Here is a 17754-nt window from a genome sequence, read left to right on the forward strand (position 1 = left end):
TGGTTTTTCCTGGGGCGGGAAGGGTTGGGAGGGTACCACGTAGCCAGTGTGAGCCTCCCTTCAGGCTTTTTGACTTTCTGATGAGCACGCTTACTGGTAGTACTTCCCTTGACCCTTACCAGTTAGATACATGCTCTGGGACCAGAGCTGCAGAATATAAACCAGTAGTTTTAAAAAGTTATTATTATCTCCATAAAGATTGGGTTTTTTATAGGCACAGGTAACAAGGTTGAACACAACCAAGTGAACCCAGTGAATTATATTTATTTCAGTGAGGTGTCTGTATGCACTGTGGCCACCCCAGAGAGGCCTTACTTTCAATTCATATCCACTAACTCAAGGGGGCTTTACTGCCACCCAGCACTCACACTGCCGTTCTCTTCTGCAGAGACTTTCCCACAGTCTGTTCACTACTTCATACTTTCTCCTGCACTTAAACCTTTAACATGTCTCCATCCCTGTCTCTCAGCTAACTGGGCTTGCAGGCAATTAGAAAGAGTTTCCCTGTGTACCTGCAACCACGTCTTCTCAGTTGTCTGCATCCGCTGGCTAGTCTCCCTTGCTGTGGAGGAATTTTTGATGCCCCTGGGAAGGCCACACCCTCCACTTGAAAGATCCGGTCTTCTCCCACCTTTTTTTTTTTTTTTTGAGACGGAGTCTCGCTCTGGCGCCCAGGCCGGAGTGCAGTGGCACGATCTCAGCTAACTGCAAGCTCTGCCTCCCAGGTTCTCGCCATTCTCCTGCCTCAGCCTCCCGAGTAGCTGGGACTACAGGTGCCCGCCACCACGCCTGGCTAATTGTTTTGTATTTTTAGTAGAGACGGGGTTTCACCGTGTTAGCCAGGATGGTCTTGATCTCCTGACCTCGTGATCTCCTTGCCTCGGCCTCCCAAAGTGCTGGGATTACAGGCGTGAGCCACCGCATCCGGCCCCCTCCCACCTTTTTAAGGACATCACTCCATCAGTTGTCTCCTTTCTCTTCTGAATCGTCAGTTTTCCCCTGGCCACCAAGCTATTCCCATCAGCATACAAACATGCTGATTTCTTCCCCCATACCATGCCCCTCTCCAGCTTCCATTTATCTGCTCTCTTTTACCTTGACTTGCCTGAACTCATTATAACTTATTCCTCTCCTTTCAGTCTCTCTCTTTGCAAAGTTTTTAAAGCTTTTAATTTTGGTAAAATATATACAACACAACATCCAACTTACCATCTCAACCTTTTTTTTTTTTTTTTTTTTGAGATGAAGTCTCACTCTGTCACCCAGGCTGGAGTGCAATGGCACAATCTTGGCTCACTGTAACCTCTGCCTCCTGGGTTCAAGCGATTCTCCTACCTCTGCCTCCTGAGTAGCTGGAATTACAGGCATGTGCCACATGCCTGGCTAATATTTTTTTGTATTTTTGTAGAGATGGGGTTTCACCATGTTGGCCAGGCTGGTCTTGAACTCCTGACCTCAAGTGATCCACCTGCCTTGGTCTCCCAAAGTGCCAGGATTACAGGCATGAGCCACTGCACCTGGCCCATCTCAACCATTCTTAAGTGTGCAATTCGGTAATGTCAGGTACATTTACATTATTAAGCCACCAATCTGCAGAATGTTTTCATCTTGCAAAACTGAAATTCTGTACCCATTAAACATTAACACCTCATTTTTCCCTCCTCCAAGCCCCTGGCAACCACCCTTATACCTTCTATCTCTGTAAATTTGACTACTCTGGGTAATCGTCCATTCTCTCCTGAACCCACCGTCATCAGGCTTTTGCTCCTACATTCCCCCTCCACCGCTTTTCTCAGGGTCACCTGTGGCCTCCACTTGCTGGATCTGACAGTCATTTCTCAGTCTTTGGCTGATTTGTCCTGGCAGCAGCTATAGGAACAGTGGAGCACTCCCTCCTCTTTGAAACACTGTCTTCACTTGGTTTCCAGGGACCTTGCTGGCCTGTGTTTTCCTCCTTCCTCACAGACCGCTCCCTCTTAGTCTTCTTCTCCTTCTTGCCTCTATAGGTTGGAATGTCCCAGGGCTGAGTGCATGGCCCTCTTCTCTAATCTTCACTCACTCCACTTTAGAGTTGATGTCTTTCCATGCCATTTATACTCTTACAGTTCCCAACATTTGTCCCCGAGGTCCAGCTGTGAACACTTCCTTACCTGCATATCTAATAGGTGTCTCAACATTTGCATCTACAGAATGACTCTTGACCTGCCCCACAATATCTGCCATAGGCTTCCACATCTGAGGATGGCAACTCCGTTCTTCCAATTTCTGAGGCCAAAATTGGGAATCATAATTGACTACTCTTTTTCTCTCAAACCCCCATCCAATCAGCAAATTCAGTTGGCTTTACTTTCAAAAGATACAACCTGAATGTGACCACTTCTTGTCACTTCCACTCTGCCACCCAGGTCTAACCACCATCTTACATTGCTTGGGTTGTCACCTCCTCCCTGGCCTCCCTGCCTGCCCTAGATTCCAAACACAAATCTAGCGAGAAGAGCCACCCTCTGCTCCAAGCCCTCCAATGGCCGGGAAATGGCAGACTTTTACAGTGGCCGAAAGCTCTATGTGATTGCCTACTCCATGACCTCATTGGCCTCTCTTCCCGATTTTCTCACCCTTGTTCCCTTGCTGGAGTCACACAGCCTTCCCTGGTGTCCCTGCAGTATGCCACCCTGCTGCTACCTTAGGGCTTTTCTGTTTTCTGTCCCTGTGGGGAAAGGCTCAGCCCTTAAGGATCCCGTGCCTTCCTCTCTTCTTTCTGTCAGCTCTGCACTCAGCTGTCACCTTGGTCACGAATTCTTCCCTGGTCACCCTGTTTAAAGTTGCCACGCCTCTCCCTCACTTCCCAGTTCTTTTTTCTTCTTTATTTTTCTTTCTAGCACTTACCACCCTGTAACATGCCATACATTTTACTTGTCATTTGTGTTTGTGTCACCCCACTGGAGGGTGAGTTCTGGAGAGCAGGAGTTCTTTGCCAGCGTTCGCTGGATTTGCCCACTGCTTAGAACTATTTCTGGCGCATAGTAGGTACACAACAAGTATTCCTTGAATGACTATAGAGAAGAAGCTTTCACAATACAGAAAAAGCGTAATTAATTGCCCACTTCAGCCTCCTAAACTATAGGCTTCATTTGAAATTTCAAGTTCTTATTTTATCCAAAAGAGAACAAAGCTGAATTAAACATTGCTTCAAACGATATCTGGTTTCCAAGAATGACATATAGATGAAATTATCATTTAGGTTGCTATGGACACATTTATACATATAAAATATTTATGACACATATAGTATTTGTATTATATACAAGAAAATTACTATGGATTTGCAAATCGATTCATATAAAATTTATTTTCTTATGGGACATTAAATATATTACAGTAGCTTTGAATTTTCTGAATTATATTTACTTAAAAATGTCACTGGCAATATCTTTGAGGGTTACTTTTTTTGGATAAAACTTGTGGCAATGATTCCTCCTTTGACTTCTTCAGCAATATGTTAAAACTGGCATGGAACCTTTGAATAGCTTTTGAATTTTTACCTCGTTTGAAATTAAACAGTTACTGATGTAATTAATACCGTATGGTATAAATTTTGAATTCTGCATGATTTCTACTTCAAAATGATGCCTGCTGCCTTCATTCTACTTTAACACAAGTATTTGGAAAACCTCAGTAGTGGTTATCTAGCTTAGTGGAACTATAATTTACTCCAGGTAAAAAGGAGGATTCATTTCTTTATCTTGGAAGTCTTTAAAAATATACTGATACATTTCCATCCCAAATTAGCAAGTCTCTTAGAGGGACAATAATTTTATCTTTGCTAACTGAAGATCTTACACGGCCTCATGCCTAAGATTGTTTACTACACATTGTATCAAAATAAAAAAAAGTTTGATATGCCACTAAAAGGCTTTTTTAAACAGGAGAGAGCTAATCAATCACATACGTGAACGTGCTGCGTATACTACAGAATCTCTAGATCCTCTTTACCTTTGCAAGGGGAGTGGGTAGTTTTGGCTTTCCTTATGTTTTTATTTGTTATTTGTGAAGTATATAATAAAAGAAAATCTAAGAAATTGAGGATTATGGTTAACTGAAGTGTAGCAGACTGTTTCACGGTATGTTTGACTTCAAAAGCTTCCAGCAAAGAAAAATCCTGGAAAAATCTTTCTGGTTTGGTCATTTTTATTATAAAAGGCTTTCTTTTTTCCAGCAAAGAACATTTCTTTTATGGTTAAGAGTTTCAATATTTATGTAATTAGCAACTCATAGCAGTGCCTTGTTTCATTCTTGATTCTAATCCTGGAATGATAACATGCCAGCAAAGCAGCAGCCGTAGCGTCCACAGAGCCTACTTCTCTGCCTTTTTTCTGTCTCCCTGTAGAGAGAAGTCCACTCTCTTCTCTGATCCCAGTGTAGTAATGTAAATTTGGGCATGCAGAAGGTCAATGTTCCTTAGCATCCTTGGGATTCATTTTCTTTGCATTTCCCAAATTACTCACCTTGCAGCAGTTGTCAGATCCCTTAACTAGTAACTAGTTTTCTTCGAATTATGGTATCCCATAGACTCTCTGTGGACTGGCTGGTAAGAGACTGTTACCAGCTGCTCAGCTTTAGTCAGGCAATAAGGTATTTGTTATACTTCAAATACTTAATAATGTGATTTAGTGAAAGGCCATTTGAGCTCTAAAGACTCACAGTGGAAAGTTTCTGGGACCTCTGCCCTCCCTCTCACACCCCAGAGAATCCCTAGTCTCCTGCCTTCCTCTCATGCTATCTGCATGACTGCTGTTGGCCTGCTCGGCCAGGAAGATGGTCCGACACACACCCCTGTTCACTGCCCAGGGTCTCAGGATCCCTGTCCTGAGCAGAGTTCCAAGCAGTGTTGTACCTGCCAGGAAGCCCTTTGGGCTCTTCTGCACCCTTGGGGACCAGTGTCCCTACAGTAATCTGTACTCATGTTTATTCCCACACTTCTCTCTAGAATTTAAGTCATGAGCTGGGTGTCTCCCTTTCTGCACTCAGAGAGTATCAGAGGAGGCCTGGTGTCCTAGTTATATTTCATTTTTCAACTGTCATTTGTTGAACTCCAGACACTGCTAACTGCTTTGCGTGTATCATCTCACTTCTTCTTCCCAGTGTTTATAAGGTGCAAATGAACCAAGCCATATAGTTGGCACTGTGATGAGTGAGGGAATAGATACATTGATCATTGAATGGAGCTAGAGAAAACTGTTAGGTAAGTTGAGTACTAATTTAGTGGAAAGAGAAACCTTCAAACTAACTTACAGATTGTTCACTTATTGTACAGAACTATTATTTATTTATTTGTGTCTCATGGAACCCAGTAATAGCTAACATAATAATGATAGCGGTTATTCTTAGAGTGCTTCACTCTGTGGCAGACACTGCTCTAAGGGCTTTATGTGTATCATCCCATTCAGTCCTTTCACTAATTCAATGGAGCCAGTACTATTAATGTCTTCATATTACAGATGCAGAAATTGAGGCATAGAGAAATTAAGTAATTACTTCCAAGTTCATGCAGCTAAGTGGTGGGACCAGAATTTGAATTCAAGCTGTCTGACATGAGGACCTGGAACCAGGCTGGGTTTCCAGCAAGAAAGGACAGTGCCCATCTTGGGCTGGGTGGAAACATGGCACTGAAGACATGGGCTCTTCGTTCTGGAGAAAATATTAGGGACCTGGTCAGAGCTCACTTACTTTTAGTAGTAAGTATTCAATTCAACGAATATTTATTAAGCTCTTACTGTACAACAATGAACAAAGATCCTAATCTTCATGGAGCTTACATTCTAGGAGGGGAAGAGAGAAAATTCATATCTATCTACATGACTAAATTGCATTGCTATGTTAGAAGGTTATTTATGTGCTAAGATAAAAAAGAAAATGTAGAACAGAGGAAGAAGGTTAAGATGGTTATGAAAGAAGTTTTAAGGAGATGATCAGGGAAGACCTCATGGTTCATATTGGAGAATTGTTGATCACATTTCTGTTGTTTGACCTGACTTCTTTGTTGATCTCATAAGAGATGCAGGCTGAGATCTTGACTCACTCAAAACTTGTAGGGAACTGCTTAATATTTCTGCCCATTTAACCCTGGAAGCGTTGGGTTGTTTGGTCTGCAGAGTCAGGGGTGAGTCAGCCCATGGGTTCTGCTTTATTGGCTGGGTAGCACTCCCTTACTGCAGGGCAGTTCTGAATGTGTGCCCCATAGGTGCTGAGTCATGGGGCTGGGTGGGGTGTCTAGAGGAGTGGGAAGTGAGGGTCAGACACCGAGGACATTGTGGAGCTGAGAGAGGAAGTTCAGGATGGATAGAATGATGTAGCTGAGATTCTTCTAGAGAGACCCTTGCCTGCCTAGGTGAAGATAGGGATGGATTGTCCAAAGAGGGCAGATGACCCTAGATCATACCTCTACCCAAGGACTATCTTCACTAAGGCAGTGGTCCCAGGAAGAGCAGCAAGAGGGTGGAGATAACAGAGCAGCCTCCTCAGTACTGGGAAAACAGCAGGTTCCATGCACTTTTGTGGTGGGCCAGGGCTTTAGATGAGTAAGTGACAGATTCATCTTTTACCCAGTTATTGAGACATCATGATGAGTGTTAGGATTCTGAAATTAAACTTCCACGATAACATGTTTATGGTGTCATTTGGTCTTCCTCTGTGGGACTGGTAATGATTTTGACTTTCAAGATGAGATCTTCTCTTCTGACCCTAAAACAAGATGTTGCAAACGAGGTTCCCAGCTGTCCTGGTCTGTCGGCATGGCTGCTCGATGGCTCTGGTGGCTGATAACTCAGGATGTTGTTGCTGGAGAGTGGGGAACTCGTCCAGATCCTCCTGAGATACCACTTTCCTTTTTCATACAAAAACAACACCGTGCTTCCAATCGTGCTGACTGCACACCAGATTCCATTGACTGTTTTTCTACCCTACCCTGCTTATTTTTATTCATCTGGCTACTTTATTTTAGGGATTTGCAAAGCTTGTCTTGGCAGTGGTGACTCTTATTGTTTTATTTCTGGCTGCTCGGCTTTCATGTGAATGCTTCCATTAAGAGGCGGACGTGGGGAGGACGTGGTTCTGGGGTTCCGGTTTGCTGCCTAGGTATGTTTGCGCAGATAGAGCTGTGGTGGCCCAGCTCTGCGCTGCAGAGCCAGACCTAGGCTGGGATTCCAGCAGGAAAGGACAATGCCCATTGTGGGCTGGATGGAGGATACGTGGCACTAAGGACATGTGCTCTTCTTTCTGGAGAAAATATTAGGAACCTCGCCAGAGGTCACTCACTTTTAGTACAGAGCTATAGAAACTTTTTAATGCCTGGTGACCAGGCACCTGAAATGGGTCAGTCATTTTTTTTTTTTTTCTTTTACAAGCTATACCCATATGAACAACTGATGTTGCCTGTATGCAGTTCTATGAGGCAGAATCAGTAGATTCAAGACCGGACTTTGGTGTCATACAAACCTGGATTAGTTCTTGGCTCTGCCACTTACTAACTCAGTGTCCTTAGACAAGTTACCTAACCTCTCTGGTCTTTGGTGCCTGCATGTGATTGGGAGTTGTAACAGCACCTGCCTCGCTAGGTTGTGATGAGGGTTATGTGAGGAAAAAAACCCACAAATTTTCTGTGATCATGGACAACTCAAAATATGCAAAACTCCATTCCAGGTCAGATTCTTGTTGCTCTGATTGTGTCAGAAACTAGCTGAGGAGTTCAGAGTAAGAATCTAACCTAGCAATGCTTAATTCTGGATTGGGTAAGATTTTATTTCCCAGATTAGGTTATTTCTCAGGTACTAGCCTGGTATCCAAAGCGGACCCTTTCTGGGAACTACCTCTGCTCTTAGGAGAGCAGCATCTGTGGAGGGTTGGTTTAGGTAGAGAAAGCAGAAATAGGTTGTGTCGTCTGCTCACCTGGCTTTCCCATAGCACAGTGGGAATCAACTGGACATCTCAAGGATCCTGATGTCCAAGTCACGCTCTAAAGTGTCTGGCTATGAACCCCAGGCTTTAGGATGTTAAAAAAACTCTCCAAGTGATTGCAGTTTGCCAACAAGATTGAGAAACAATATACAAATAGCCCATAAGCCGATTCACTAACACCTCTATACAAGCATATTTATAATAGAATTAGAGCAATAAATAACAAAGACATACACAAATTCTTTATCTGCATGTATCTTTAGCTTTTAAAAGCTTACTTATCTTTCTGTCACTCAGACCCTACTGTTACCTTTTCACAGCCCCTTGCCCATTTGCCCCCTCTTATTTGGTTGCCATTCAAGACAAAGATACTAGTTGCCGTTTTAACATTTTCCTGTTATCTATGAGCTCTTATTCTTTCTGTCTTTCCTGAGTGGGAGAACCTTCATTACTCACAACTTGATGTATCTGTCATTGTTAGTTGTGCTTCTGGCATGGCTCTGCCCTTTCAAAGGCAGAGTTAGGAATGCTCATATCTCTCTGTGAACCATGAACGGACTGCCCTCTCATGTCTTTAATTCAACTAAGTCCTAGATTCATTCCTTCCTTTCTCTCTTTTTCTCTCCCCTTTAAAGAGGGACCAGACGCTCTTTTATTCCTTGGTTATCAGGACAGAAAAATGTTTGAACGTGTACGTATATCTTTCGTTCCCAGTGTTTGTAAAGGGATTATCTATTCTGGATTATCAGAGTCAAAACATCTTGATCCAGACTCACTTCCCCTTCCCTTCTAGGTGTCTTCCCCATGGTGTGTTCTCAAAGACACAAGATGATTTCCACATCAGCCTAAGCAAAGCATCAAAAGGCAAACATGCCCATTTTTTTTGCACCCTCTTCTTCTCTTCTGTTAACAAAGTTGAGGATTAAATGATACTCAGAGAAAAAGCAAGTCATATATTTGGAAACCTATTAATCAAAATAGAGTGTTTATGTAAGATTAATATAATCAGCAATTTGAGCCAAGCTTCATGTTGTTACTTCTAGAATTAAGCCCATCAGCTGACCTATTTTTTTCAGTACTTTCCTTTTTTATCCATGATTTTCATCACTTTCTTACCTTCTGGGCTTATACAAAGACCATGTCGACTTTATTTTGGTTGAATTTTGGACACATAAAAGTGCAGTGAAGATTTAATTGCTGTATCTTCCTGATAATAAAGCTGTTCTTGCTTGGCATTATTCCATGGAGAAAGAGTGGTCTTGTGTGGGGAGCTCTATTCATCTTTAGTGTTGGGCACATAAGTGACAGAAGCTTTCAGAGCCTTAGTTTTGTCGTCTTTAGGTTGGTGGGGCTACTGCTGCTACATGCAGTGGTTTAAATGAGGTGCCAGATGTGAAGCTCCAGTGGCAGCCATGCTTGAATTGGTCAATGCATGGTAAACTTTGCCAACTGTCATTCATCTACCTTCTCCCAAATGCCTAGCTCTTTATTTGTACATTTTTAAAGAACAATTAGGGCATCCTGCCTTATGTTTCATTCTGGGTTTGCCTCATCTTACTTTTCAAAATTTAAATTCCTTGAAAGTAGGCCTGAAGTAGTTTTCCATTTCTGTAGATACCCCATCCTTAGTGTATGTTGAGGATGCATACATAATTCAGCAGGGAGTGAACTAAACTAAACAAAAAAAAAGGAAAGCTTTTGTTTTTCTGTTTTTCAGTTTTGTTTTAACTTGGGTGATGCTGATCTGGGCAACCGTTTTTGTATAGCTAGTGAAAGTGTCTAAGCTGTGTGTAGATTTCGTAATATAGTTTCATCCTTGTTAATGTAGAAATTGTAACACAAACCCAAGACAACAGGGGACCCATTGCATGGGTGAATTCTCACTAACTCAGTGGACAGGGTGGTCTGCCTGTTTGTCCAGCAGTGTAGGCCTGGGCATGGCAGAAGCCCACTGTTACCTTATAACTTTATGAATGTGTAATGTGTAGCCTGGCTCCTTTCAGAAAGGAATCCCAAAAAAGTACATATAGAATAGCATAATTAAAAACAAGAATTAAAAGAGATCAGACACAACTTAAAATAATGGGAAAATGAAGGCTTTACCGGGTAAACCTCCTTTTGGGTAAACCTCCTTTTCCTTTCAGCTAGCAGGACTAATCTCATTCCTTGAGTGGCTCTGACCAGCCCTTAGCACAGCTGCTTCTGGGATGCAGTCAGACAGCCAGGGAAGGAATTACTTGGAAGGAAAAATGCCAGAGTTTTCCCTCAAACCTGGAGATTATGGAGGAAAAGATAAGAAGGGGGGAGGGCAAATATAATCTGTAATGTAAATAGTAATGAAAATACCAGACTGATATACTAATTAGTGCAATATTCTAGCGTGTTTTTAGCAAATTGTTATTAATGATGCCATTAGTAAGTTTAGCCCAGAATTGAATATTAGCTGAATTTGTAAGTCATTTTGTAATTTATTTGTCTTACCATTACATTTTTCCCAAGTTTGAAAACAGAACACTTTTAAAATTCAGATTATATGATGGAATATATATTCTACAGTGAAATGTCAAAGTCATTAAAATAATGTGCCAAAATTTAATTACAGTATTGGTGGGTTTATATTTTATAACTTCTTGTGATATTTAACTGCTGCTATTAATTATGATGATGAAACAAAATTTCTTGGATTTTGAATATTTTTGACTTAAAATATTTGACCACAGAATAAATTAGATTTATTCACATAAATCTTAGCTTTGAAAAGAATATTAGAACTCATCTAGTTGTATATACTTTAATATTACCTATTCAGAAACAGAGGTCTAGAAAATTGAGTAAGTTTCTCAAACATCTCGGGTGGTTGTAGATTTAGAACTAGTCTTCTGCTCTCAGGTTAGAGTGGTTTCTATTATTAATTTTATGTCCCATTGTCCTTTAAAAGGTTCGTAGCTATGTGACCATATTGCTACAAAAATACTATTTTCTTCTTGCTTAAAGAAACATTAGTGACACTGAAATCACAGAAACACTCCCATTACCTAAAATAGTTCTTGAAATATTCTACGCACATGTATTCTGTATCTTTTTCATTCAATTGGATAGTATAGTTCTAGCAATTCTCAGGAAAGGTTAAGTTTGGAATGTAAACTGGACCCTCAGTGGAACTTTCTTTGAGTTGAACCTGAAGGAAACGACACATATAAGTTTCCTGGGCAAACTTCAGCACTGTAGCACATCAAGATCACTGTGTCTAGTAGTGTTTCAAAAAGAAAGAACACAGGAGACTTCCGGAATTGTTTTCTATTTAGACTCTAAACATTCGTGAAAGGAGGGTTGCTTTAATATTTTCCTTAATTTAATATGAGGAACTTCACAGTTTGCTCTTGCCTCTTAATTCTTTTTAAGTGAAATGAAATTCTTTGTGTAGAGAAAGAGTAAGAATGCTGATGGGAGAATGAGACAGAGATGTGTATACACACATACACATAATTTCATATGTTATCATAATATGTATATATTATGTATCACAATGAAATAAGCAATGCATTGATATCTCTAAAGGCACAGAAGTATCTACAGTGAGAAGTCTTCCTCCCATTCATTCCTGTCCTCCTAGCCAGAGATCTTCTCTCCAGAAACAACCACTTTAAACAGTTTCTTGTGTAGCTTTCCAGACACAATCTACTTATATTTAAATAATTATGTAAATATTCATTAAAACCCACAAATACTATATGCACTGTCCTGCAACTGTTTTTTTTTTTTAAACATTTATAATCTATTTTGAAGTTTGTTTTGTATCAGCACATATAGAGCTGCTTCATTCATTTTTATGGCTGCATAGTATTAGTATTCCATTATGGAATATAATGTTTAATATTACATTCAGTCACACAAAATAGAATTAATATTATATTAATATTGATTGATTTAATTTTAGTGTATTTATAATGTTTGTTAATGGTATATTAATACTTAACCAGTCCTCTATTTTATTTGCTTTCCATCTTTTGCTATTTGAAACCATACTGGCCGGGTGTGGTGGCTCACGCCTGTAATCCCAGCACTTTGGGAGGACGAGGTGGGCAGATCACCTGAGGTCCGGGGTTTAAGACCAGCCTGGCCAACATGGTGAAACCCAATATGTACTAAAAATACAAAAATTAGCTGGACGTGGTGGTGCATGCCTGTAGTCCCAGCTACTCAGGAGGCTGAGGCAGGAGAATTGCTTGAATCCGGGAGATGGAGGTTGCAGTGAGCTGAGATCACACCACTGCACTCCAGCCTGGGTGACAGTGAGACTCCAACTCAAAAAAAAAAAAAAAAAAAAGAAAGAAACCCTGCTAAAAAATATGTCATTTGCATATGTATAAGAATATCTGTAGATGAGAAAGACTGCTAAGTTAAAGTGTATGTGCATTTGTAATATTTACAGATATTACCAAAAAATATCCTTCATTTACATCACCATGGCCTCAGCATTACAATGTGTTTATCAGATTTTTTTATATTCACTATTCTAATAGATGAAAAATACTATCCCATTTAGTTGTAATTTGTGTGTCTCTAATTTGAGTGTGGTTGATCCTTTTTTCATATGATTAAGAGCCATTCGTATATCATTTTCTGTGAGCCATCTGTTCATATCTATTTTTCTTTTCTTGTTTATGATTTGTCTCATTTCTGTCAACTGTAGAAGCTCTTTCTGTGTATAAAAAATTTGCCTATTAGGTTTAGGAATTGTAGAACTTTCCATCCTCCCCCATTCCTTGATTGTCATATATGTTTATGGTGAAGTTTTTGTTTTAAAATGCCATACTTTTTTGTGTGTGTTAAATTTGGCACTCTCGCTTTATACTATTTATACAAAGCCTTCCCCATTCTGAGATCGTAAACAGGACCCATGCTGTCCTGGTGCTATTACGGCTTCCCTTTTCACAGTAGATCTCTCATTCATCTAGAGTTTATTGAGATAAAAGTGGGAGATAGGTAGTCGTCTTTTTTTTTTTTTTCGTTTTAAATGGCTATCCGGTTTTCTCAAACTACTGGCCTTGTGTCTTTTCCCTGTTGATTTGAAATGCCACCTTTATTGCACACTTCAGTGGTTCCCAACCTTTTTGGCACCAGGAACCGGTTTTGTGGAAGACAGCTTTTCCCCAGACCGAGGTGGGGGATGGTTTCAGGATGACTGAAGCGCATTACTTTATTGTACACTTTATTTCTATTATTACTACGTTGTAATATATAATGAAATAATTATATAACTCACCATAATAGATAATCAGTGGCAGCCCTGACCTTGTTTTCCTGCTCTGGACGGTGCCATCTGAGGGGGATGGGAGACAGTGACAGATTATCAGACATTAGATTCTAACAAGGAGCACGAAACCTAGGTCTCTTGCGTGCACAGTTCACAATAGGGTTCACGCTCCTACGAGAATCAATGCCCCAGCTGATCTGACAGGAGGCGGAGCTCAGGCAGTAATGTGAGCAGTGGGGAGTGGCTGTAAATACAGATGAAGTTTCACTTGCCAGCCTGACGCTCACCTCCTGCTGTGCAGACCTGTACCAGTCTGGTCCGTGGCCTTGATTTCCATATGTATGTCTCTTGACCCATTTCCCATCTTGGTAATTCATGCCGTTGACCTTCCCATCTATCCACCACACTGCTCTATGATGTGTTTTTAATATCCAGGAGAGCTCATCCTCTCAGGGCTCTTCTTTGTTGAGAAATACTTTATTATTTTCACATTATTTAACCATGAGATCTTTAGAATCAACTTGTGCAATAACTCCAACAGTTTTTTTAAAATTCTGGAAGTATTTTTTTGTTTAAATTGGAAGTGCCTTAAATTATATAGATATAATTGAGATAATTGTCATCACCTTTTAAAATTTTGCCTTAGTAGCATTTTAAAGTTTTCTTCATATAAATTTTGCATATTCCTTAAGATTTGCTGGGGATTTTGCCCTTTTGCTATTATCATAAATTATATCTCTTCTTTTGTGTGATTTTGCTGGTGTATGTAAAATATGTAAAATATCCCTTAATAAGGTTGTTTAAAAATTAATACCAAATGCCTTTTACATATCCTTGAAGATGATCATATATCATTTCACTTTGGTCTATTTATAAGGTGAATTGTTTTGATAGTATAAGATCCTTGTATTCTCTGTGAACCCATAAAAAAGGACGATTTTATGTTCTTTGCAGGGACATGGATGAAGCTGGAAACCATCATTCTCAAAATTATTCCTTAAAAGTTTGTTAGAATTCTCCCTCTGAAGCTGTCTCATCCTGATTTTGCTTATTTGTATATTTATTTATTTATTGGAGGGAAGGTGGCTCTTTAAAATCTATTTCATCTATGATATTGACATATTTACATTTTCTGTGTTTTCTTTGGCTAAGGTGTGGTTCCTTAAGTATATGTTACATATTATTTACTGAAAATCTTCAGTTACTGTTTGAGTCTCTTCTGATACAGGGTGAGGTTATCTCTTATTGTTGAGTTGTTTTCAAAAGTGGTGGTTCTTTCCTTATATTCTATGTTTTATGGAATTTGACAATCATGTCTCCCATTCATTTAGATATTAAGATATTAAGGACTATTGCATAATCTTATCATTGGGATGGTAATACTGTAGGCCATAGTGTATGATTATGCTGCTCTGGGGATTGTGATTGCTTTCTTTGGTACATTTGCCCAGTGGTGTCCAGTTTTACTGCTGATTGTGCTTCATAGTGTCAGTTCGTAATAGATACAATTTATCTCAGTCTTATATATTATAGGCTTTCAGTAATTCTAGTGAGTAAAGTACTTGGTTATTGCCTGTTATGGGTTCACTTGTAAAGGATGTAAAAGACGTGTTCCTACAAAAATTAGCCAGGCGTGGTGGTGCATGCCTGTAGACCCAGCTACTTGGGAGGCAGAGGTAGGAGGATCACCTGAGCCTGGGAGGTTGAGATTGCAGTGAGCTGAAATCGTGCCACTGCAGTCTGGTATAGGCAACCAAGTGAGATCCTGTCTCAAAAAAAAAAATTGAATTAATAATTTTGGTAAATATATGTGTATTCAGATACGTTAAAGGATAGCATTTTACATACTTGTCTGGTAGAATGAGTTGGAAATAATTTTTAGTTACAGTAAAAAGTTCTTTAGAGAGCTAAAAAGTTTTAGTGGTATTTGTGCTTTTCCAAATCCCACATGTCCCAGAATTTGGCAAGGAAATAGAAAAAGGAAATAGAAATCACAATGCTGTAGTAACAGAGGTGCAAAAAAAAAAAATGATAATGTTGGTCAAAATGTATAATGTTAAGAAAAACAGTGTTTGTGGTTAATAAAAGTGTACTGATTTTGTTCAAATTTTATTGAGAAAATATTCTCTCCTTTTCTTATAGATTTATCTAAAAACAGACTGGTTGAAGTTCCAATAGAATTGTGCCATTTTGTATCACTGGAAATTCTTAATCTGTATCACAACTGTATCAGAGTCATTCCTGAGGCCATCGTTAATCTGCAGATGCTGACTTACCTGAACTTGAGGTAGGTTAAACATAAAAGTTGTAATCAAATTCAATGAAAGAAATAAAAAACTTATGCTTTCATTTCTATCCGTTTTTTTCCCCTTTTTGCAATTCTTGATTTTTCTTTGATGTAGATCACACACAGATGTTTTAAGTAATAACTTTTCTAATAAATTTGTAATGTTGTTAATACTGTTCTTGGTGCTAGACTTCCCTGAATGTTAATAAGACAAGGTTTTTTTAAAAAAATGATTTATATTATATCATTTATTCTCTTTGTCTAATTGGTGTTTGTAAGGTTGTAGTTATGTTGTCTTCAAGTATTCATGTAGATTTTGGAGGAGGAAGTATAAAGGAAGTGAAAAAGAGTTTGGTTGTCAGGACAAACAAAGGAGCAAAAAAAAAAAAAAAAAAAAAAAGAGAAAGCCTGGGTGATCTTTGGCAATTATTGGTAACATTGGGCTTTGCTACCTAGTACTAATTGAGCCCATTCACTTTAAGCCTTCTTAAGAAAGTTGAGGAGCACTGAACAACTCTAGGCAGATACAAAGTTTGCTATCTATCTTTACATCCCACTAACTTAGGTCAGTGTTTGCTGAGCATGGTTTAGTAATGTGCATTGATTGATTATGCACAACATGGTATCATGTATTAATGCCCCTGAGTAGCTCTGATATTAAGAAAATCAGTTATTTTAAGGCCTTGGTTTTAGACTTTGCAGCTAGGTTCTCTGGTCAAATTCTAAATCCTTTCTCCATATCTGGGATGTCAGGAGAGAGAGGGAAGCTGTTTCATCAAATCTATCTTTACGGCGAATACAAGATCCTCAATTGCAAGCCTGAATGTAGCCTTTACTCATGTCAGTTGCATCATGTTAGTGTGCAAAGGGGAGCAAGACTTGTGTTGAATAACAGATATACCCAACATCAAAGTTCAGAAAGTTCAATGAACCAGGTATAATGTCAGTGGTTTTTTAGTTGTGATTTTAGTTTTGATTTAGTTGGCTACTGAAAATTACTGGTTTTGTCTTGTTTTCCTTGCAGTCAAAAATGAGTTTCTGGCCAGGTGTGGTGGCTCAGGCCTGTAATCCCAGCACTTCGGGAGGCCGAGACGGGTGGATCGCCTGTCAGGAGTCGAGACCAGCCTGGCCAACACGGTGGAACCCCGTCTCTACTAAATATACAAAATTAGCTGGGTGTGGTGGCGCATGCCTATAATCCCAGCTACTCACGAGGCTGAGGCAGGAGAATTGCTTGAACCCGGGAGGTGGAGGTTGCGGTAAGCTGAGATAGCGCCATTGCACTCCAGCCTGGGTGACAAAAGCGAAACTCCATGTCAAAAAAAAAAAAAGAGTTTAAGTTGCATTTCTCTAGAAGTGCTTTTTTTTTTTTTTTTTTTTTTTTTTGAGATGCAGTCTCACTCTGTCACCCAGGCTGGAGTGCAGTGGCGCAATCTCAGCTCACTGTAAACTCTGCCTCCTGGGTTCACACCGTTCTCCTGCCTCAGCCTCCCAAGTAGCTGGGACTACAGGCGCCGGCCACCACGCCTGCTAATGTTTTGTTTTGTTTTTTTTGAGACGGAGTCTCGCTCTGTCGCCCAGGCTGGAGTGCAGTGGCGTGATCTTGGCTCACTGCAAGCTCCGCCTCCTGGGTTCACGCCATTCTCCTGCCTCAGCCTCCTGAGTAGCTGGGACTACAGGCGCCTGCCACCACGCCCGGCTAATTTTTTGTATTTTTAGTAGAGACGGGGTTTCACCATGTTAGCCAGGATGGTCTCGATCTCCTGACCTCGTGATCCACCCACCTTGGCCTCCCAAAGTGCTGGGATTACAGGCGTGAGCCACCGCATCCGGCCAAGTGTATTTGTTTTTTTTTTTTTATTTTTTATCAGGGTTGAAAAAAATCCTAGCAGGTTTTTAAGTAGCCTTAATTTCTTTTTGGTAAATAAGGTGTAGGTTACTGTTAGGATCGTCTGGAGGCTCATATATCTAATCTTCACTTTTGCAGATTTCTAACTTATCTGTCCATTTTGAATTTTCTTGCTGTTTCTGCCATAGTAGGGTGTTAATAACCTTGGAATTTCCTGGTGCAGCAAGCATAAGTGTCTATAGAATTTGGGTCAGTATCTCCTAAGACATCTGTACTCTAATTCCAACATACACAGGGGAAAGCATGTGTAGTTGGTCTGTTTACTTACCTACTCCTGTCCTGCTGTGACATTTTCACTGCTGGTAGTCCTGGATGCAGTAAGTCTATATATTTAACTTTGCATTGTTG

General features: G+C 40.1%; 1 protein-coding gene across 5 annotated transcripts in view; it reads left to right on the forward strand.

Annotated features, from left to right (window-relative positions):
- The window catches only part of LRCH1 (leucine rich repeats and calponin homology domain containing 1), a 201711-nt gene that overhangs the window by 82864 nt on the left and 101093 nt on the right, over positions 1–17754 (forward strand). For all 5 annotated transcript variants that reach the window (XM_024231039.3, XM_024231040.3, XM_054529032.2 and 2 more), the window contains exon 2: positions 15353–15497. In XM_024231039.3, the coding sequence (XP_024086807.3) occupies positions 15353–15497 (145 nt within the window). The remainder of the gene's footprint in view (positions 1–15352; positions 15498–17754) is intronic.

Source organism: Pongo abelii, chromosome 14 (assembly GCF_028885655.2).
Source record: "Pongo abelii isolate AG06213 chromosome 14, NHGRI_mPonAbe1-v2.0_pri, whole genome shotgun sequence".
In the NCBI taxonomy this organism is placed as follows: Eukaryota; Metazoa; Chordata; class Mammalia; order Primates; family Hominidae; genus Pongo; species Pongo abelii.